Source organism: Mustela erminea, chromosome 1 (assembly GCF_009829155.1).
Source record: "Mustela erminea isolate mMusErm1 chromosome 1, mMusErm1.Pri, whole genome shotgun sequence".
Taxonomy (NCBI): Eukaryota; Metazoa; Chordata; class Mammalia; order Carnivora; family Mustelidae; genus Mustela; species Mustela erminea.
The window spans coordinates 208,282,143-208,305,239 of NC_045614.1; the positions used below are offsets into that span (position 1 = coordinate 208,282,143).

General features: G+C 47.1%; 2 protein-coding genes across 13 annotated transcripts in view; both read right to left on the reverse strand.

The window, feature by feature from the left end:
- Nucleotides 1-404: 404 nt before the first annotated feature.
- Nucleotides 405-11,326, reverse strand: CFAP298 (cilia and flagella associated protein 298). 2 transcript variants are annotated; one of them, XM_032353806.1, is made up of 7 exons: nt 10,842-11,326; nt 8,308-8,424; nt 6,697-6,764; nt 2,952-3,110; nt 1,802-1,933; nt 1,035-1,130; nt 405-728 (listed from the first exon to the last, which is right to left on the reverse strand). In XM_032353806.1, exons 1-7 carry the CDS (start codon nt 11,170-11,172, stop codon nt 618-620), a joined length of 1,014 nt encoding a protein of 337 aa, XP_032209697.1. In that variant the 5' UTR covers nt 11,173-11,326; the 3' UTR covers nt 405-617. The 2 variants fall into 2 exon arrangements, with proteins under 2 accessions (XP_032209697.1, XP_032209695.1); XM_032353804.1 differs by having other exon boundaries at nt 8,308-8,475; nt 10,842-11,316.
- Nucleotides 11,327-15,616: 4,290 nt separating this feature from the next.
- The window catches only part of SYNJ1 (synaptojanin 1), an 87,364-nt gene continuing 79,883 nt past the window's right edge, over nt 15,617-23,097 (reverse strand). For 9 of the 11 annotated variants that reach the window (XM_032353812.1, XM_032353809.1, XM_032353816.1 and 6 more), the window contains one exon: nt 15,617-18,663. In XM_032353812.1, the coding sequence (XP_032209703.1) occupies nt 17,860-18,663 (804 nt within the window). In that variant the 3' untranslated portion in view covers nt 15,617-17,859. Of the gene's footprint in view, nt 18,664-21,097; nt 21,122-23,097 lie in introns of all 11 variants that reach the window. The other 2 variants (XM_032353817.1, XM_032353818.1) reach the window with 2 other exon arrangements.

A 23,097-nucleotide genomic window follows, 5' to 3' on the forward strand; every position in this document is an offset into this window, starting at 1 on the left:
TGACAGGACTGGTTCCCCTGCCAGGCTAGACGGGCTTGCGAGCCAGCTTCCAGCACGGGTGTGGCCTGCACGCCGAGAAAGCAAGGCCAGGCAGGCGTCGGCGAGGAGGCGGACTTTACCTGGAGGCTGGCGGTCACCGACGCCGGGGAGGGATGGGTGCTTGGGGGCTGCGGTTCCCCCGCCGGGCGGCCTCGAGCGGCCTCTAGCGGCCAAGCTGCGCGGCGCACGCAGGGCTCCCGGGGAGCAGGGGCACTTCTGTTCCCTCTGGACCTCAGCCCCGTGAGAACAGAAAACAAAGAAATTCGGAAAAAACAAACGTCTGTCATTCATTCCATCGTTAGTGCTCAGTCAAAGAAAATTTCAGATACTAAATACTGTTCTGAAATAGAAATAATTTAGGCCAATTCTTCTGAGGATGTATTTATTAAGTTCTAAGACCCTGAATAATTTTTCTTTTAAACATTCAAACGGAAAGAAAAACTAGGAAAACTAGAAATTCAACATCTTTCACAGAAGACTGCAGGCACCCCTATATTACTATTATTCTTTTAAATTTGTATTATTTGCGTACTGAAAGGCGAGCTAGTACTTCCGACAGCACCGGTGGCCGGCGAACTTCATCTTGGCCTCCACTTGATGTCTTTTACTCCGTGGAAATGTCTCTTCAAAGCAGTGTTATCTGCCCATGGAGAATTTAAGCAGGAGTCATCATCGTTTTCTTCCAATTTCTGGAAACAAACATGTTTTACTCAGGAAGGCATTCCTGGAAAGTGTTTTGCAACATCAACAGATCGAAGAAAGAACCCGTGTCCAAAGTCCCACTCCCAGCCTCCCCAGGAGGATGCTTCCAGAGGAGGATGCAGGTGGATGCCCCACAGGGTCCCCGTGGCCCAGGAGAGGCGGGAGCTCCAGCAAGACCCCCTCCCCACATCCTACAGAGCTCGCCACCCCCCAGAACTGCCCTGAGCACTTGGGGGCCAGGGGGTGAACACCCCTGACCCAGCTCTGTGGAAAACCTTCCGTGGACCCGCTACCTTAAGCTCCTCTTGTCTTCTGTGATAGTACAGCATCAGCTGTTTCTGCTCCTCACTGCTGATCACTGGTTCCCGGGCTGGAGCGCCTTGTCCCCTCTGAAAGACGCGGGAGGAGCAGACTGTGGATGACAGCCTCCTTTGCCCACAGCTACGCAGGGGACCCATTCTGATCACCACAGGAAGGCCTGGACTCCAGCAGCCCCTCGCCTGGGGCCCCCATGGGGACCCGAGACCAGAGGCCGCGCAGTGCCATCTGTCATGGCCATTCCCCCGTCAGCCACTGCAGGTCCAGTGGGGCAGGGGAGGGACACTGCTCCCCCAAATCAAAGAGAAATGGCTGTGACAGAGCACGTGACCCGAGCACCTTACGGACACACAGCTAGCTCTATACTACCCACACCCATACAGGCCTTGGACACATCCTCCTTGTTTTGAATAGCAGTACTTGGAAAACTTGAGATCTGTGCTCTAGGCTGTATTTTTCATTTCAAGAAACATTTTTAGTTACTTGTAGCCCATTTCTAAAGTTGAAATCAACATGGCATATCCACTGCCCCCGCCCCCCGAATAAACTCCAGATGGTGGCAATCAGTCCACTTTCTCTCCCAGGTTTTGCTGGTGCATAAAGGGGACAGTTTTCCTTTAAGCCTGGACCACTGGCATTAAAGTACTGGCAGCAAGGATGTTAGGTCAGGTTTACTCTAAATTTTTATCGGTTGGAAAATAATGAACAAAAACTCGAGACATGTTAAAGCCAAAGTACTTACTTGCTGAATCTTGACGATGATTTTGGTTTTTTCGTTCTTGCCCACGTAGTCAGAAAGCGTCTTTGTTCTCCTCAGCTCCTTGGCTGCCCACCACAGTTGCGCCTCTGATTCTTCGATGACACTCAGTCCTGCCTGCGGCCACGGTCAAACCAGCTCTAAGTCTGCTGGGACGCGGCCCCCGGTGTGTGATCCCACCCCGGTGCGCGGAGCCTGGCAGGTGCCCACGCCCCCCCAGCAGCGTGGGGCAGGTTCCGTGTGGGGCCACCCTCCATCTCCCCAACTCCTCTCCCCCCAACAGGAGGAAACCAAACCCTCCAACAAGTCAAAGACCTTGCTCATTTTTTTTTTTTTAAGAATCAAAGAGAGAGAGCGGGAGGGAGAGAGAATCCCAAGCAGGCCCCATGTGGATCCTGACCTGGGGCTCGATCTCAGGACACTGAGGATCCTGACCTGTGCCAAAATCAAGAGTCGGACACTAACCAACGCCGTCAGCCAGGCGCTCCAGCCTGGCTAACTTGAATGCCTTCCCTGATAGTTTTAATTCATGCCCCGACTCAGCTGACTTCTTGCTCTGGGGAAGCAGAGAGCGCCTGATCTCCTCTGCACCTTCTCTAGAAGGTCCTTCCCAGATGGAACTGCAGGACCCTGCCAGCAAAGAGCACTGGAATCCTGCTGGGGTTTACGTACAGGCGTAATGAGGCTGTGTGTCTGCTTCCGCACAGCCCACCTGCTGAAGACGGCTCAGAGCCACACACGCTGCCCAACAGCGTAAGGAATCAGGGAGAAAACCAAGGGAAAATGGAACATAAAGGCAAGAAAATAACATGAAGCAAAAGGTAAGGCTAGAACGCAAAATGCCATGCAAAGGGACGAATACATTTTGGGTAGAAACAGGGACAAACTGGGTTTCTGGCTTCCCAGTGGCCAAAGAAAACGGAAGGTTTTCAGTTGCTCCTGACGGGCAGCCTCACACCTGTCCCATCTGCCCTCCCCCGGGAGCACTACTCTGGGGTCCCTCTCTCAGCTCAGGACTCTGCCCTGAAGCTCGGGAAGCACAGGGCCAGCCCACGCATGGAGCAAAATGCTAGGTCCAGAGGTGGAGGATCAAATCCGACGTGACCCACCTTAAAGAATGCCCAGAGCTGCATACCTGGGTTCCAGACAGATCTTCCTTATTTTCAAACTCCATCCGGATGGGATCGTAGGGCGGCAGCCCCATGGGATAAACAATCATCACGGCCCCTCGAAGCTGGTCCAAGGCGTCTTTCACCATCTCCGTGGTAACGCAGACTCCAGCTTCCACCTGTTTCTGAAAAGGCCAAGGACAGGCATCACTATTTACAACGGGGCTAATCCATTCCGGGCTCTCGTACAAGACTCTCGCCAGCTGCTGCCAGAGCAACAGAAAGGACCCAAATTGGGGCGCCTGGGTGGCTCAGTGGGTTAAAGCCTCTGTCTTCGGCTCAGGTCATGATCCCATGGTCCTGGGATCGAGCCCCAAATCGGGCTCTCTGCAGGGCAGGGAGCCTGTTTCCCCCTCTCTCTCTCCACCTGCCTCTCTGCCTGCTTTTGATCTCTGTCAAATAAATAAATAAAATCTTAAAAAAAAAAAAAAAAGGACCCGAACAGCACTTGCTACCAAAGCCACTGTCTACTCCTGGGGTGTCTGTGCATCGCTCCCCCCGCCCACAGCAGGCAGACCATGAGCGGGGCTGAGGACACTGGGCAGCACCCCCCACAGGGATCAGAAAACACCTGGGGTGGGGTGGGAGGCGGCCCGGTGGGTGGGTGACAGGGTGGAGACGGAAACAGGGAGGAGCGCGAGGGGAGCAGTGATACACGGAGGAGTGATACACGGAGGAATACATCTGCTTGTCCTGGTCCTGGCACAGCACTTCAAAATCCCCAGAATTTCCTGAGCGGTAGGAATGTCTGTTGTTATTCATGAGCCCCTCTGGACTGCACCCGAGTTTATGCTGACGAGGTGACCCACGTGGGACCTCGTGTCCGTGTCCGGGGAGGGGCTGGCCACCCCAGGGAGACCAAACTGGGATTACAGGGTTGGAACTTCCAGAGCCCACTCCCACCATCACCCCCAGGTCGAGGCCGGGGCCGGAGAGGAGTTAAATCATGTGGCCAGACATCTCATCATTCACGCTCAAGAAATTCGGGGTAGATGTCTGCTGTGGGGGAAGGAAACAAGCGGGGTCCTGAGAAACCCAGAGCACCTCGGCTTCAGGAAGGTTCCTGGGAGGGAAAGGCCGACGTGCCGAGAGGGTGAAGCTGCGGAGAACTGATTTCCGGGGAAGGAAAGAGGCCCGAGGGCAGCAGCAGGGTGGACGCAGCCCATGGGAGGGGAGAGACTGGGCACTTCCCCCGTCTTGGGTTTCCAGAAGGGGGATCCAGACAAGCTGCAGTGGGGGTAATAGCAGAAATGCGAGAGCTCGGGGGATGGGAGATGCTGGTCATCCCGAGTCTGCAGGAAGGACGAGGGAGGAAAAGAAAACAGAGAAGTGAGGGCTCCTACCCCACAGCCCTGAGTCTCCGCCAGGCAGGAAGTGAAGCTGCCCACGGAGAGGGAGAGGGGACAGGACACGGGCCATTCGGAGCCTCAGAGCCCGGGGCCTGCTGCCCACGGAGAGCCGCCGTGGCCCAAGGGGGTGAGGTGGTGCGGAAAGTTGGGTTCGGGGGACCCCATGGCAGGGCAGGACGGAAGGTCCTGCACTAAGCGGGGACACATCGCAGCTCACATCTGAGCTGGGACGGTTCTGGATATGCGCGTTACACTGTCACCGAGTAGGAGATGAGTAAGATGGAAGATCCTTGCTTCTGAGAAAATCCAGCGTCCTGGGGCGCGGACGCCCCGGCCCCAGAGAGGGGTGAGGAGGGCAGGTGGGATGTGTGGCCTGAGGGAGGCAGGAGGACCGTCCGCTGGGCGCCAGACTGAAACTCTCCAAAGCTAGGTTCTCCTCTGTGAAACGGAGGGACAGTCCTGCCTCACCGACTCCGGGGCTCATGGATTGCTTCCTGACCCCCATCTCCATTACACACATCAGGCCTTCCCGTGACAGACACATGCCGGAGGAACGGTGAGGGGAGCACTCAGATACGGGGGTCCCGGGAGGGAAGGCTTCTGCTGGGAGCGTGTCACCCGCGCCACCAATGCTAACTGGCGGGGTGCCAGAGTCATTTTCTGTAAAAGCTCCTCCAAAGGCCAAGGGCGGTGAACCCTGGCCAGGGCACATGGAAGGGGACAGAGCAACCTCCATGTGACCAACCTCCTGCCACGGGACTCGAACCCTCCCCCGTGGCCCTGTGGTGTGCGGACCCACAGGGCTAACTGCCCCCACAAGGCAGGGCCTGGTGCAAGACAGTGACGTGCACTGCAGGTCTGGCGGCGGCGTGGAAAGGGCCCTGGGCGAGAAGTTGGGCTGCTGCTCGGGGCCTCTGCAACTGGGGCCCGTCGCTGCAGCAGGGGACCGGAAGGCCGCGGACGCTCTCGCTAAGCTGGGAGAGAACTACACAAACTCATGCACAGGCAGAGGGAAGAGGGGAAAAAAACGCCCAGAACACCATGTGGGGAGGGAAGGGTGCAGGACCGGGCCCAGGCGACGGTTTTCCTAACTTGTCCTGATCGGTGCTAGTTTGACGAGGTGTTAATCGTTATTATCATTAGCAATACTTAGAAAAAAAAAAAATTCTGGGGTCAAATGCATTTTCCAAACGCGGGACTGAACCAAAGCCTTCCTTGTAAGACTTCACAGAGCCTTGACTGTATTGACAGGCACAGAAGGTAGTCTTTCCTGAAACACTTAAAAAGCATGAGTTAGGGGCACCTGGGTGGCTCAGTGGGTTAAAGCCTCAGCCTTAGGCTCAGGTCAGGATCCCAGGGTCCACATCGGGCTCTCTGCTCAGCGGGGAACCTGCTTCCTCCTCTCTCTCTGCCTGCCTCTCTGCCTACTTGTGATCTCTGTCTGTCAAATAAATAAATAAAATCTTAAAGGGGCGCCTGGGTGGCTCAGTGGGTTAAAGCCTCTGCCTTCGGCTCAGGTCATGATCCCAGGGTCCTGGGATCAAGCCCCACATTGGGCTCTCTGCTCCACGGAAAGCCTGCTTCCTCCTCTCTCTGTCTGCCTCCCTGCCTACTTGTGATCTCTCTCTGTCAAATAAATAAATAAAATCTTTAACAAAAATAAATAAATAAATAAATAAAATAAAATCTTAAAAAAAAAAAAAAAGGATGAGTTTGGAGCTTGCAGAATCTGGGACATGGGTTCAGAAGCAGTGGTTTTGCCCAGGGTCTCAAACCCCGACCCCCCAAACTGTGAACTTCATCTGTAAAGGCCTGGGCGGGGGGCGGGGGGTGTGTGTGTGCAAGGATGGGAGCTGCCAACGCATGAACAGCACAACTGACCGAAAACCCAACTCTTCCAACAGCCTGAAGTCCTCCTCCTCCAGATTCGCGCTATCTGCCAACAGGAGGACGTCGGCTTCTCCGTCCAGGCAAGTTTTTGTATTGTCACCAGGATCCACAGAAAAGTAACTCCTATCCGCACGTACTAGGTCAATCAATCATCCAGAGAGCTAAGGCAGGGCCACAGCGCTTCCGTTTCTCTTTGCTAAGCTCTGGAAGCATCCCGCAGGCGCCGGCTCCCGGCTGTCCTACACACGCCGCCCTGCACTCGGCGTCTGCCGTCTGCCCAGCGCAAGCCAGGAGGACACTGTCACCTTTACGGAAAGGAAAAGCGAGGGCCCCCCGCCCCTAGCCTGCTGCTCTCCCTTGACTCTGGGAGGGTAACAAAGAAGAAAAGTCCCGTCCACCGAGAACTCTGGAAGCCAGACGTGGAGCTGGTATTCCAAACAACAGGTTTTAGGGCAGCATTTCCAGAGCTAACCTTCGATATTATCGCTTTGGCCTCTTCTACAGTCTTCTTTAAAACTTGCTTCATTTTCTCATTTGGAGCTATGAAAATAAAACAGGGAAGAGGGAGAGAGATGGCCATCTTTAAAACCGTTCTCCCACGGGCTAACCCCTCCCTGGCTGAGTCGGGGAGCTGGGAGACGAGAGAAGGACCCGCACGGAACTTGGGCCAGGGGCGCCGGAGAGCTGGCTGGGAGAAGGCACGGAAGACTCTCTCACAGCTTAATTTCTTAACAAAGAAAAGTAGAGATTAGACGATGAAAATGCTAGGGGCACCTGGGTGGCTCAGTGGGTTAAAGCCTCTGCCTTCGGCTCCAGTCATGAAACCAGGGTCCTGGGATCGAGCCCCACATGGGGCTCTCTGCGCAGCAGGGAGACTGCCTCCTCCTCTCTCTCTCAAAAAAAAAAAAAAAAGAAAAGAAAAGAAAATGCTAGATGCATAAAGCTGTGTTAGAACAGAAAGGGCTAATTTAAGACAAGGCCGGTTGAAAGACCAATCATGAACCATGAACCGGTTCTTACGAGATACTATTATTTTTCTCATTGGTGTAGTTCCTTTTAAAAAGCAAAGAATCTCTCCAAACTAACAATGAGTCTATGTACGAAAAGATGTAGAAGACAGTCAGCCATTTTCCAGGCTAAAACTCAATGAAGATAATACTAAAAATTCCTATTATCTTCAGTACTTTTTTACAAAATTTTTTTGAGCCTGTAAAGTCCTCATAGGGAGGGGCACCTGGGTGGCTCAGTGGGTTACAGCCTCTGCTTTCAGCTCAGGTCATGATCCCAGGGTCCTGGGATCGAGCCCCGCATCGGGCTCTCTGCTCAGCGGGGAGCCTGCTTCCTTCTCTCTCTCTCTGCCTGCCTCTCTGCCTGTCATCTCTGTCAAATAAATAAATAAAATCTTTAAAAAAAAAAGTCCTCGTAGGGACACTTTTGTATTTCTTTGGCCCCTAACAGTGTTTCAGGGGCACAGCGATACTTAGGTGTTTGTTTAATTAGAGTCTTTTCAGTGGAGCTTTTCCTGCAAGTTCAAAGGGTCCAGCTCCCCGAGCGGGGCAGCATCTTTTCTCCTTGCAATTCCACCCGATTGCGCCTTCGCTACAGGGGGACACTTTGGAATGCTCGGACACGCTCTGAGCTGCGGGCTCTGCTCTACGCCGCGGAGAGGCGCGCCTCCCTGAGAACAGAGACCCGAGGACCGACACTGACTTCCTTCTTTCTCATGGAGTCTCACTACCTGCAAACCATAGCACAACAGAACCTTCGATGCTTTGCAAAGATTCCCCTGCAAATCATGAGGATGAACCACATGAAACTGCCATCTGTTACCCACAAATACGGCAGCTTCAGGTGGTTCAGCTCCCAGATTTAAGAGCAGCAGCACTGGAGGCAGAAACAGCAGCCGATGCGTCTGTCCACTCGCTGCCCAGCTCACTCCGGATCTGCCGCAAGGACTGAGGTGTACAATGCAGCATTTCATCGGTTTGTCCAGAAAACTGAGGCCTGTGTTTTCACGGAAAGGGCCTCTTGCACACTTGCTGCTGTACTCAGGCATGCACACAGAAGATACAAGCTGGATTACCTTGCCCGTTCCTTCGGCCAATATCATCCTTTTTAAATACTGAGCCCCCGCTGGGTACACACTTCTCGCCCCACTCGTCCCTCAACTTCAGTTCTTCAATCTGGTCGTCGGTCAGTCCTTGCATATTGGGAGGGAGAAATATGCCATGTTCTGCTAATTCTTCCATTTCTTCAAAATAAGAGAGAGTTAGACAACATGTATCATGATCACCATTACAACGCTTTCTACCCACATTGAAATGTAAGCTCCCTAGAGCTTAGGGATCTTGCCCGTTGGGTCCCTATTTTATTCACCGAACACTTAGAAGTCACTTGCTTTGTGCCAGGCCTGCCCTTGACCTTTGACAAATGATCACAGACACGCCCTACGTTAACAGCAGCACGGAGAATTTAGGGGCTCACTGTGGTCACCGGCAGCAGCGCTGGACTTCCCTGCTCTGACCCTCGGCTGTGTTGTACTTCCTGGCCCTCAGGAGGCACAAATTCAAATTCACTGATACTCTGAACACATATCCACAGGCAGCGTTACAATTTCCAAGTGTGCTCACATGGATTATTTAATTTCACCTTGTGAGGTAGGTCAGAGAAGCAACATCCTCATCTTCCCTCATGTACAGCTAGCTCTAGCATCTGAGGCTTTCATGGCCTTGCGTTTTTAAATACCCGCTTCATAAATAATTTAGGTAACTGATCAGTGGGGAGAAAGTGAGGCAATGCACACCCTTCCCAAGGGACAGAGATGGAAAGAGACTGGTTTTCTAGTATCATGTCCCTATTCAAAAGCAGGGCTTTATATATTTCCTGTCCCACATACATTTACTCTGAATAATCCACATTTAAGCCTTGCAAAATTGCTTGCCCTTCCTTCCTTCCTCTAGAAAAGTACACAGATCTAGGTCTTCCCATAGCACTGTAGGAAGATACTAAACGGCCTGTAATAACACGATACCTCAAAACAAAGGCTGTAACTTCATGGGGTCTTTGCTGCCTCTCTCCCCACCAGACTCAAAATATCTGGGGGCAGGGGCTGGTCTCAGTCACCCTTGTCTCCTGAAAGCACAGCACCTGGGCCTGCCTGGATCAGTTCAGTGGGGGCTTGAGAACACACGAATGAGTCACTAACATGACTATTAACATCTGGCACCACGTTTTCAACTGGTAATTTTATTATAGAAAATGAAACTGGGAGTCCCTTTTCTCCCCAAGTGCTTTAATTAAAAAAAAAAAAAAAAGTAATATTGACCTTGTTTTAAAATCAATAAATTTTACTAAGGAACTTTATGTCTATCTCACAAAGGTAGAAACCATAACCCTTAAGGAGTTCTCCATGGCACAAAAATCACATCATATAGTTACAGAAACAGTAACATTCTGGACCACATCTGGAGTACGCTCACGTCCTAACGTGGTAGCTACTAGCTGCACTTGACTCTTTATATTTAAATTAAAATGAAATTCAATTAGGGACGCCAGGGTGGCTGGGTCGGTTGGGCCTCTGCCTTCAGCTCAGGTCGTGATCCCAGGAGCTCCCTGCTCAGCGGGGAGTCTGCTTCTCCCTCTCCCTTTGCCCCTCCCCCTGCTCATGCACGCTCTCTCTCTCAGATAAATAAATAAAATATTTTAAGAAATATATATGTAATTAGAAACACAGATCCTGGGTCGTGTTCCGCTAGTGGGTGCCTTACTGGACACACAAATAGGGAACACGTCCCTCCCGGCAAAAAGCCCCCGGACAGCGCCGCTCTCGATCTCAGGGTTGTGAGTTCAAGCTCGGGTCTTGATCTCAGGGTTGTGAGTTCAAGCCCCGCAACGATCGGTGACAAAAGCGACCAAACGCCGTAATATGAGGAGAAGGCTCTTGTTTCCTGGCGAAGGGCAGGAAGAGCAAGACCCTCAGCCGGTCTTCCCACGCCCGGGGCCCCGTCGTTAAGTCAGGTGCTTACCCCCTTGAAATGAATTCACCTTTTAGTTACTTTAAAGTAGAATCCACGCCCAATGTGGAGCCCAAATGCGGGGCTTGAACACAACCCTGAGATCAAGACCCGAGCTGAGATCCAGTGGGACGCTTAACCGAGACACCCAGGCTCCCCCGAATTCCCTTCTGAAAAGGGCCGGGGCCGTCCCGCCCCCCCCACCGCACAACCGCACGGCACCTGCTCGGCGGCCCGGAGTGGCGCGCCCGCGGGTCATCCCCTCTCCGGGCCTATTTCACTCCCGGCCCCGCGGCGCCGCGCCCAGCCCCCGGCCTCGCCCGCCCGCCCGCCGGGTGCCGGCGTCTGCTCGTCCCCTGGCTCTTCAGGCACCTCCGGGGGACCCCGGCGTCCCCCCGCCAAGAGCGCCAGCCGCACGTCTAAGCACAACTTAGCAGACCTGCCCCGCACCCCCAGGCCAGCCGGCCGGAGCAAGGCTCGCGGCTCCCGACGCACGTCCCCAGGGCAGAGGACCCGCTCCTCCTCCCCGCCCGGGCCCGCCCCGGCCCGCCCCGGCTCGGGCTCCACGGTCCGGGCCGCAGACTCGCGCGCCGCCGGGCCTCACCTGAGCAGACGCGCTGCACCTTGAGCCGCGCGTTGTAGACCCGGGCCACCCGCACCGTGAGCTCCTCCAGCTCCGTGCTCCCCGGCGCCTGGAGCAGGAACTGGCTCTCGTCGCCCCGTTTCACGTGCAGAAGAACCATGGCGGCCGCGGAGACCCCGCCGAGGCGGCGAGGAGGCCCGGGAGGCCTTAAGCCGCAGGCGAGCGGCGACCGCGCACTAACCGCTGCGAGGAGACGGAACTCGCGGCTCGGGCTCCAGCGGTACCGGGACCGGGGTGGGGAGGGCACTCGCTCCCGGAAGTGGCTGTTGCCAGGAGCAACAAAGAAACACATGGGCCTCCGGAAGCGTAAGATGGTTAAGCCGCAGCGCGCGAGTCCAGGCAATGTGTTCCCGGAAGCAGGTGCTGCGGGGCAACGACCCACGCAGTCGGAGAGGGCCACGGTCCAGGCCGGCACCCCGCAGCGGAGGGGGGAGGGCAAAGGGGGTGGGGACTAGCCGAGCCCCGCCCCCGGAAGTGCCTGTTGTCTGGGCGACCGCCCCCACAGAAGCCAAGCCGCCGGAAGGGGGCGCAAAACGCCCCGCGACTCGCCTGGGCCCGGGGTTCCACCCGAGGAGATGGGTGGTGGGAGGAGGCTGCTGCTAGGTCGGGACTGGGTGGGGTGGTGGGCAGGTCCAGAACCGGAGCCGCGCAGCAGGAGCCCACGGCCGCTCCGAGTCTCCGCGGGGTTTCCGCCGCCCGCGGTCACCACTTCCGGAAGTCCTGCCCGCTGTTTCCGGTCTGCAGAAGTTCCGGGAGGTGCGCGCGGGGTGCTGGGTCTGAGCGTCGCGGGGCTGGGGAGAGCGGCCGCGGCGCCGTGTGCGGGCTGATTCGGAGTCGGTATCCGGGGAGGCTCAAGCGGCTGCCGCCGGAGCGACTGTCCCCAAACTGTCCAGCGACCCACCGCCCAGCAGATGCTTACTGAGCAGGCGCTGTTTCTTCCCTCCCTGCTGGCCAGAAGTTCATCCCTCGTTTATCCTGAATACATTCTGTATTCATGGAGCCAACGACTGCTTCAGACTTGGCCGATGGTGCCTTGTGAGAACCATTTATCCACAGACTCCTCCTGTATTTCAGGGTCTCTGGGTATAATTTTTAATATTAAAAGTGTGCAAAACTCATGTACTGGCCATCCACTTTTGTTCAAATATGTAGTTTGTTGATCATTTGGTAGAAGATCTGCCAGATTTCCACAGATCAAGCCCTTGAAGTACCTTTAATCTTTGTCAGCACTGATTTTTGCCTTTGTAGTCCTGCTAAACTTTATTCTTTTATTATATTCCTGTCGGTGGTTTCTTGTGTTTGTTTTTGTTTTTTTCTGCTCATAGAGGCCATGTCTCACAATTTTGGGTGTAGCTTTTTCTCAGTGTGTTTCTGGTGGTCATAAATTTTTCCAAAATCTCGTCTTGCCACCACGGCAGTGGGTTCTGAATTTTCAGACAAAACGTGAGATTTGTGTGTTCTTGTGCAGTTTGGCAACTTTCCTCTGAATATTTTAGGTACTGTTGCATTTCTATGGTGACGGGTATCTTGGACCATTTGTATCTAATGAAGCAATCCATTAGTGATGACTGCTGAGGGCTAGATAATTAATAGGTCATTCATGAGTGCTGCTAGATACCAGGCAGCCAGGGAAGAAAAGAACACATTTTTAGTGTATTGAAAAAAGTTTTTTAAAAGCCCTAATACATTAAAGATACAGTTAAAGTTCCTACATATCGCTCTCTGATTCCATTCTCTTCTTCCCCTTCTCTACAGGTAAATACTACCCTGAGTTTCTCATTCCCATTGGCTATTTTTCTACCATCAACATATGTATGGCTCACTAAAGAACAGAGTTTTATATAATAAGTTTTATATAAATGGTTCATAGTGTGTTATTTGATAACTTGCCATTGGTTCCATAATGATTTACTAATTTTTTATTCTAACTTCATTAGATTTACTAATATTGCCTTCACTTGTTTTCACTGCTGTATTGTATTCCACTGCATGAACAGGTCACTCCATTCCCCTGCTGGTGGTTATTGTATTTCTGGTTTGTACCATTACAAACAATGGATGTCCTGCTCCATGTGCACTATAATTTCTCTACAAGTTAAACTTCTTTAGATAGAGTATATGAATCTTACTGGACATTGTTAAGTTGCTCTCTAGAATTAATTTGCTGACCTACTCTTCTCAACAACAGTGTATGAGTTCCCATTCTTCCACATGTTCACTAAATCTTGATGTGGTCAGACTTATGTTTCTAAAACTAATGAACAGGCATTTTTGATTTATACATCAGTTTTTTGTGAGTTTGGTCATCCTGTGTCAATCACCATTACTATAGTTAGTTTGTGGACTTGAGGCTACATGTGAAGGGGATGAAAAGATAAGTTACAGATTGGAAGAAATATTTGCAAAGCACATAGCTAACAAAGGGCCAATATACAGAATAGACAACCCTCAAAACACAATTGTAAAAAAAAAAAAACCCCAATCCATTTAGAAAATAGGCAAAAGACACATATTTCACTAAAGAAGATATTAGGTGGCAAATGAACACATGAAAAGACGTTCCCTACAATCAGCTTTTTTTGTTTGTTTGTTTATTTGACAGACAGAGATCACAGGTAGGCAGAGAGGCAGGCAGACGTGGGGCGTGGGGTGGGAAGCAGGCTCCCTGCCGAGCATAGAGCCTGATGTGGGGCTTGATCCCAGGACCCTGAGATCATGACCTGAGCCAAAGGCAGATGCTTAACCCACTGAACCACTCAGGCACCGCCCCCATGATCAGCTTTTAAGGAAACAAAGCCACAATGATATATCCTCCACTAAAATGGCTAAAACAAAAAACCACAAATGCTGGCAAGTACGCAGAGAAATTGGCTCACTCATACATTGCTGATGGGAATGTAAAATAGTCCATTCTGGGAAACAGGTTGGCAGTTTTTTTTAAGATACAAGCATGCTACTACGCTATGATCCACCAGTTGTACTCCTGGGCATTATCCCAGAGAAGTGAAAACTTATGTTTACCCAAAAATCTGCAGAGGAATATTTGTAGCAGCTTTATTTATAATAGCGCCCAACTGGGAACAACCCAGAAGTCCTTCAATGGGCGAGTGAGTGGTTAAACCAGCCGTGGTACATCCATACCATGAAATGCCACTTGGCGATAAAAAGAAGTGGACTAGGGGTGCCTGGGTGGCTCAGTCAGCTAAGTGTCTGATGCTTGATTTCGGCTCTGGTCTTGATCTCAGGGTCCTGGGATCAAGCCCTGTGTTGGGCTCTGCCCTCAGCACAGAGTCTGCGTGGAATTCTCTCTCTCTCTCCCTCTTCCTCTGCTCTTCCTCCTGCTCATGCTCTAACATAAATGCTCTCTCTCCAAAATAAATGAAATCATAAAAAAAAAAAGAATGGACTATTGACACATGCAATTTAGATGAATCTCCAGAGAATTATGCAGAGTAAAAGAAGTCAATCCTGAAAGGTCACATACTACTCTTGAAGTGGCAAAATTATAAAAATGGAGAATAGATTTGTTGTTGCCGGGAGTTAAGGACAAGTGAGGGGAGAAGGGATGGGAAGGCAGCGGGGGAAAAGGGCAACACAAAAGACCTTCCCAGCGATGGAACTGTCCTGCATCAATGTTAAGGTCCTGGTGGTAGTATTACACTATGGTTTTATAAAATGTTACCATGCAGGGAATTGGGAGGGGGGGACTGCTTAAAGAGCACATGGGATCTCTCTGTATTATTTCTTACAACTGCATATATATACATCTCAATCATCAAAATCAAAAGTTTTTTAAAAGCTTATCATTCTCGGGGCACTCATGTGGCTCAGTGGGTTAAGTGTCTGCCTTTGGCTCAGGTCATGATCTCAGGGTCCTGGGATCGAGCCCCACATCAGGCTCTATGCTCGGCGGGGAGCCTGCTTCCTCTCTCTCTCTGCCTGCCTCTCTGCCTAAATGTGATCTCTGTCAAAAAAATAAAATCTTAAAAAAATAAATAAAAGCCTATCATTCTCTATAACTTTTTAGAGGTTAATGAACATAATTCAGTGATTTAAGAATCAAGGTTGGGGTGCCCGGGTAGCTCAGTTGGTTAAGCATATGACTCTTGGTTTTGGTTCAAGTCATGATCTCAGAGTCATGTCATCGAATCCCCCAGTGGGCTCTCCGTGCTCAGCAGGGAACCTGCCTGAGGTTCTCTCTCTCTCCCTCTGCCCCACCCTCCCCCATGCTCACACTCTCTCTCTTGCTTTAAAATAAATAAAATCTTTTAAAAAATAAAAAGAATCAAGGCTACTGTCTTGAATAGCAATCATATAGGACTGAAAAAGTCAATACCCAGAAGAACTACCAGCCTTGGGTCTTCTTGGGTCAGTCTCTTACGCCTGGCTGTCCTTGGGCTGATCTCCCTTCTCCCCCGACTTGTCTCTTTTGCTGTGGGTAAAAAAAATCATCGTTCCGGCTTCAGTCTTATTTTCAAGCCAAGAAGACTTGGAATGAGGGCCTCTCTTACAGAGTAAGTGCATGGACTTCTTAATGATGATTTATAGTCTCAGAATGTCTTCTTACTTCTAGAGTATTACATGGAGAAGTGAAACAGATGAAACAGGGTCTTGAATTAAAATAACCTGATTTGACAATGCGAGTTAATCCCCAATTGTCATTAAACTTGGATACGAAAAGTTCAAAGAAAGTGGCTGAGAAAAATTCTTCCCTCTTGAGCAAAGCAGTCAGCATGGTAAAGACACGTATATTTATTTCATATGACAGCACATTTCACAGGATATGTACAGAATGTTGGTATACCACTGACTTTAATACTGTATTTCTATAAAGTATATAGTTATAAATATTGTATGCCACATAAGCAATAAAATTCTTACATATAAACAGCAATCTACTATAGAGAACAAAGAATTCACGAAGAGATCCTTAGTGTCTAATGTCTGCTCTGCTTTTAACAGAACTGGTAAATATTTTAATAACACAGAATAATGGCTAGTTATTTGCAGCATACCTTTGACTTTCAGAACTCTGTGTCCTTTCAGCAACATGCCAAATATAGTTTTCCTGATAAAGGCTGAGCTGCTGCCTGATATGTATAGTGTAGACAGTAGTTTATACTCAATAGGAAACATTGCTCACAGAACCGCGATCTGCACTAGTGAAGTAGATAATGAATTCTGCTAAGGGAGAGCAAATACCATATACACTAATCACATAGATGTTAAAGCCACAGTTTCAACACGTTAATTCACATTCTGAAGCACACTGCTTATAGTAATACTGCTGTTTAAAATATACTACTGCTGAAATGATTAGAACCCTCAAAAAGCACAATATAAAACTCACAAGAGTTATTTCTAACAGCAAATCTGGGCTGTCAACAGAGAGAGGATTACTTCTATAAATATAGTATTTTGATAACATTTGAGCATTTAGAAAAGTGCTTTTTTTCCTACTAGATTTGCTTTACATATTTGAGTGCAACTCAGTTTGCTGTGCTTTTCTCCATTTTACACAATCTTAGCCCGAATTCTATTTTCTGATATTCTCCCAATGCACCTCTCTGAAGGTTAAATGTGGACAATGGAATTTAGGTGGACATGTACAACTCTTTATATAAAAGGAACGTTAATATAAGTCTTACCCGGTAAAGATGATTTTAACTTAAACAACAAAACAACTATTGCCCAAGGAGTTTTCTTTTGGGGATTACTGAATGGTATCAAAATACTACACTGTGTAAAAATTCTGTGAACTTCATAAAATTAATAAAAGCAGGATCAGTTGCATACTGGCAGTGCAGGAGACAAAACCCACAGGTGATTTGAGGGGTGGCCTCTATTGATGTAAAGCAGCATCACGGAGCCTCTCAAGGGGACAGAGCACACACTCCAATTCCCCAATTCCAAGCATTCTGAGTAGATCCCCAATTCCAGGCATTCTGAGGACTGCTGCCTTCCTGCTAACGAAGTTCCAGAGTGAAAGCAGCAAAGACGAAGTGTGGGAGGGAAAAGGGCGACATACACCTTAGTGCAGAGAGAGGGGAGTGCGTTTAGCTCTAAAATTTCTCATTAAACTTGGAGGTATGTGTCTTCCTGACAGATAAGGCCACAGTGCTTTTTTGTAAGGGCCGGAATGTCCATCCACAAAATCGACTGCTTCCAGCTGCAAGAACCCCCTCCCAGAGAGAAGCATTTGGGGGTGCTGGAGTGCAGTAACAAAGATGTGTGTGTTCAGAGGAGCAGGACGGAATGGCAGGACAATCTGGTAGTGAGATTCTAGGTTTGGAAAGAAAGTCAATGAAATGTCCAAATTTCATTTATAGCCATCCTTTCGGTAATGAAATACTGAAAAGCGAATTCTGTTAGAACTTTTAGGTAAAATCTGGTCTGAGTTACAGCCTAGAATTTAAGTTATGAGTTTTACAATTCTATAAAAGTGTGTATGTGTGTGTGTGTGTGTGTGTGTGTGTGTGTGTGTGTGTAGTGTATACACACACTTTTTTTTAAAGCCACGCCTTTCAAAACTGTTTCAGTATAACTTTGATAGCTCTTTGGTGAATACTTGGAAACACCAATTGTTTCCAAGTACAAAAGAGCTGGCAGAAATGTCAGCTAGAAGTTTGGGGTTTTTGAGTTTCTTCAGAGAAGACTGGCAAAGAATTTCTGAATAAGGACTACTTTTTTTCCAAAGTAGTTTTGAGCACTGTTTGTGGCTACTACTCTCTCTTACTTATCCAAACAGAAACACACCAAAACTCCAGGTATTAATGAGAAGGACTTTTTTTTCCTTATTTCCAATATACACATATTCCAACTCTGTACACATTAAATAGTGGTATTTTATGACAACATCAGTGCACTGAACAATTACTTATTGCACATAATGAATAACTAATGCCCAATTCTTTTGGCTCTAACCTGCCCAAACAAAACAAAACAAAACAAAAAAACAATTGTTTTCTATTGCATAACCTTATCTTTCTGTAAAATCTAGTGTAGGTGATGCTTTAGATGCCAAGGTTGTGAAAGGGGCTCCCGAAGGGGTGGTGGCAGGGGGGAGCAGAGTGACAGGAGGTGGAGGTGGTCTTCTTGATGGCAACGCACAGAAAGGAACATTTGTCCCTTTATTCCAGTCATCATCAAAGGTCGTGCTGGAGCCAGAAAGTGAACTCGGCTGGTGATCCAGTAAGTCTGGACAAGCTAACTTTGACTTCCCTTTCACACCAAAGTCATCATCTTCCTCGAAGGTTACCCATCCTTTTGGGTTGCTGATTTTTGCCGTGGACTGGCCCTGCAGATCAAAACTGTCCTTAAAACCATCCAGTGAAGATGCGGGCTTGCTACTGGTACGACCCAGAGGCTTCAGAGAAGGGAAAGGATTGTTAGCAATAGGCTCTTCTTTGGAGAGCCATGAAGTTGCCTCAGATTCTTGAGACTCGGCTCTAAATGGGTTTCCGGGAGTGGCGGTCCTGTCCGTAAAAGGATTTGTGCTGCTCAAGCTAGTAACAAATGGGTTTGGAGAACACCGCATATTTTCCTGGGATTTACTCCGGGCTGGAATTGGAGGCATGCAACTTACAGAACTCAAAGTAGTCATGTTACTTTGTGTTGCAGAAGGCAACTGAACCAACCCCTTTGGGTTTGGAGTTAGAAGAGATGATGTTTGAACAGATAACTGAGGCTTGGATACAGCAAGCACATTAAATGACAGATCTTCAAACGGGTCACTCTTTAAGGGTGATTCCAGTCTGACAGCAGAGACTCCATTTGCTTTTACCTGAAAAGACAGCACTCAATAATCAGGAAAAAAAAAAAGGTAATATATAGTTTTTAACACCTCCCTTATGCTTCCTGTCTCAATTATTATTCATTCTGGAGGGGCAAGTATACAAACTTGAAAGTAAAAACAGCTTTGTGTAGTTCGTTACTCTGGTGGTTTCGGTAAGATGAAACAACTAAAACCTTATTCTTTAAAAACTCTCTTCTCAATAAACCCTTTTACACACATTTTTTAAACCCCGAAGAAATTAAAAAGAGACTGTTCCGTTCATGCAAGCCCTAATATGGTAAAATGGAGGTACAGGATTAGCAAATGACATTTGCTCATGCCCTGTTCTATCAAACGTTAGCACAAACTTCAGAAACCCATATCCAGAACTTACGCTAAATCTATACATTAGGCTTCCAACACCGATCTATGATGATGATGTGGTTTCATTGTTCTTTTAAATATATTTTCATTTAATGTTAATGTTACTATGGAAACTCAACTTCACAAATGAAATCGATTTTATTAGTATATTTGTATTCATAAGCTAAAGACAACACATCTTTTCTATTTTGAAAAAAGAATTTTCTGAGCATTCTTTGCCTTTTAAGTTCTCCTTCATAGACCAAACAATGTGACAATATTCCTCAGTTGATCCTCTTCATCTTACGATAAAATGTTCCAAAACAGAAGTGCTTATTAATAGTCATACCCAGTGACCGTTTAAAAGCAGGGGGGTTAGCCCATTTTCTATTTGGTGTACTCTAAAACTGAGATGAGTGCGACACAGTCCTTTCTACGTGACAGAGTTGGCTGTGAACTGGGAGGAGGAGTGTTCCGAATTACTTCTTGGTCGTAACAGGTGTGCACCCTGTGCCTAGCTCACAAAGAAACCAGCGGAAGTGGAGCGCAGCTATGAGCCTGAGCAAAGGCAACCTTTCTTATGGGAAGGAGAACCTTGGCCTTATCAGCAAATAAGCTCATCAGAGGCTTCATTTTAATTTAAAAAAATAACAACTGTACCTAATTATTGAAACTAAAGAGATGACTTGGATATTGATGCCGTATTTAAAGAGAAGACAAACTTGTTGGAAAGGGCAGGGGAGGGAGAATTTTAGCTCAAGCCCTGCAAGTAACAAAATGGAGCACTACCCGAAATGAATTCAGATAGTTGTGAAGTCAAAATAACTAAATGTTCATGAACTGCGCTGAAAAAGAGAACAGCAGTTCTTCCCCCAAAACATAATTGCATATTTTGAAACAGTAACTTGCTACTTTAACCATAGGGAAGGCTGTTCATTTGTATAAAGAAATCATGGGTAATTTCATTAAGTGAGTAACTTTCAAGTATATGATTGTTTTATTCAATTGTCCTAGGACATACTTTATAATTGAATAAACAAGCATGTTTATCTTCAACTTAATATGTAATAAATTTGTACAAAAGTAAACATTTAACAGATGCAAAACTGTATTCTAAGTGTATTAAAGGTAAACATATTTATATATGAAAATCTGCTTAAGAGAAATCTATTGGAGACATAAAAAATTACAATTAACTCTATATTACTAATAATCTCTGGATTATTACGATTAATACAACAAAATGGCAGTACCCAGTCGGGTCTGGGACCCAATTCTCCCATGACAGATGAACAGTCCACAACACAGAAAGGAGAATTTTATGTTTTGAACACTTTAGAATAGCAGGCCCTTGGCAAGTGAATGCTCTACATTTAAATATCTTTATTTTTATATGCAAAAAAATTTGTTTTCAAAACATATTAAGTATAATTTGACAGAAGCAGGATCATTTTACCCAATAACACTTGAAATTACAATGAGAGCCACAACACCATTCACTGTATTAGAATTAAGTTATAATTTCAGCAGGATTTGTGAATTAACATTTTTAAAATGATGGTAGCTTTACAGAGAAAGGTGTTGGAAGGACCTTAAAATAATCCTATTATAATATTAACTTTTATCATTCTAAATCATCAGTTCTTCCTTACCAAAAATAATCCTTTTAGTAAAATTCTTTGAAAAAAACAATTCCCAAAAGAAACCCAAGAAAAAAGGTTGAATTTTCTATTTATGTACTTATGCCATTATTAAAACCATGACCCAATTTGGTCTTGCCAAACAGACTTTCTAATACCTAAAGCTTACCTTCTTGGAGTTATACTTTTTAGTTTTGTTAATTTTCATAAAAAAACAAAGCAAAAAAATGGTAAAGCATTAACAAGAACTAAAATGGTTCCTAAAAATTCGAAATATTAAGAAAACAAAGCACGTTTATGGTATGATAATAGAATTTATTAATGTGGACAGGTGGTTTTAAAAATGGGTGAGACTTTAGATGTATGAAGCAAAAGATTCATACATCTAATGTGCTAAGACAGATGAAAAGCACAGATAAGATTGAGAAAGAGTCCAATACCTGTTACCCTGATGCTTGCTCCTGCTTTGAGAAAGGGAACACAGACATCAAAGGAGAGCGTTAGGAGGACAATCTGAGACCAACCGGCAACCCTAACAATTCAGTCTTCAAAATGCTTTTATGTCTGTATTATACACAGAACCTGAGGGCGGCAAAATGTGCAGGTCACAGCATGCGTTCAAGAGACAACTCTAATTTCTTTTGTAATTTTGCATTAAAAAAATGTATCCTTAAATTCGGGCTCAAACTTCAGTTCTGTCAGAGGCGGATGACTAGCCACTTTCAAATTTTGTTCCTACAAAAGTAATATCCCAAATAGGTTTTGGGATCTCTAAGAAAAGCAGTCTAATGTCCCCCTGCTGCTGCCAAGTCCTAAGGCGAAGCCCTAACTCTCAGTGGGATGGTATTCGGAAGTGGGGCCTCTGGGGGGTGACTGGGGTTATTTGAGGCCAGGAGGGTGGGGACTCGTGAGGGATCTGTGCCCTCATGAAAGGACATGTCAGAGAGCTGGCTCTCTCCCCCTCTGGAAGGCCCGAGGAAAGGTCATGTGAGCACACAGCGAGAAGCAGTCTGCAAGCTGGGAAATGAACCCTCACCAGAACCCAGCTGTGTTGGTATCCTGATCTCAGACTTCAAGCCTCCAGAGCTCTAAGAACACACATTCCTGTGATTTCAGCCACCCCGTTTTTGTTACGGCAGCCCAGGAAGAGGACAACGCCACAAGACAGCCCATGGGGTTATCACCATGAGAGAAAAGTACTTTGTAAAGGTACTACCCTATTGAAAAATCAGTATTTATTTTAACAAAATGACCAGGATCCAGGCATATTCTATATTAAGCAAATTTTTAGAAGGATGATAACACTATCATTAATTCACCTCAGAATTTATTCGTGGTAAGGTACAACAAAATAAAAAACCAGAGCCTATTTTTGTTGTTTAAAAATGAAATCATCTTTCCATAACACAGCAGTATTTTTTTTTAATACAGTCTCAAAAACAGTTTTGAGCAAATCTTCCCCAATATCTAAAGCTTACCTTATTTTAAAATATCAAAACTCATTTTTACAATTGAGGAAGTCACCACTCTGAAGTATATTAAACGTGAATAGAGTTTCCTGATTACTAAACATGAAGACTCCTGAATTTAAACGAGTACTTTTTCGATGATGTCAGGGCTACGTGTCTTGGCTTTGGCACTAAGAGAAGAAGGTCGGAGGTATTGACTAGATCCAGAGATTTCCTACATGGTCTCTTCCGTGGTCTTCCCTCCCTGTCAGCTCTCAGGACTACAGTATAGCAGTGAGGCTGTTCCTTCATCTCTGGCTGAATTTCCTGACTTCCAGTTCTTAGATGACAATCAGATGACTAAGGTGCCAGATGTCAGGCAGAGAAGGAAGGCATTTCTACATTTTGTACATGTTATATAGTCATCTGCATTGGACAAATCTTCTCTGTAGAAAATTATAGAGTCAAAGACCATTTAAATAATAATAAAAAGGAAAGCTGGGCCATGTATGTTTTTATGTTTTAAATACCTTGTAGATTTGGAGAATTAATAACAAAGACTTGTAAAAATTACCAAGTGTTCAATTCTAAGACGATTTCACATATTACCAAAATATCAGATACATCCTATTTTAAATTCTTATCGTTTTCAACCTATAGCTCTGGGAGATTTTTAAATTTTAGGCATTTAATATTTTTTGAATAGGCATTATTTTTATGGTTCAAAATCCAAGAGGTACGAGAAGGTACAATGCCTCCCTTCCTTCCCAACCCCCAGCACTCTCCTCTCCGTGGAGGAAATGAACCACTCTGTGATCCTTTCCGAAGACAAGCCTGCACACAAACAAGACCCCCTGCTCCCCCAAGAGAGAAAAGTGTGTGTGTGTAATGTTTGGAGGAATCTGGTATCAATGACTAAAGTAAAAAGAATATTTAGAATTTAAAACAAACATCTTTGGTAGTTTCAAAGAAGTGGATAATACAAGATTCGA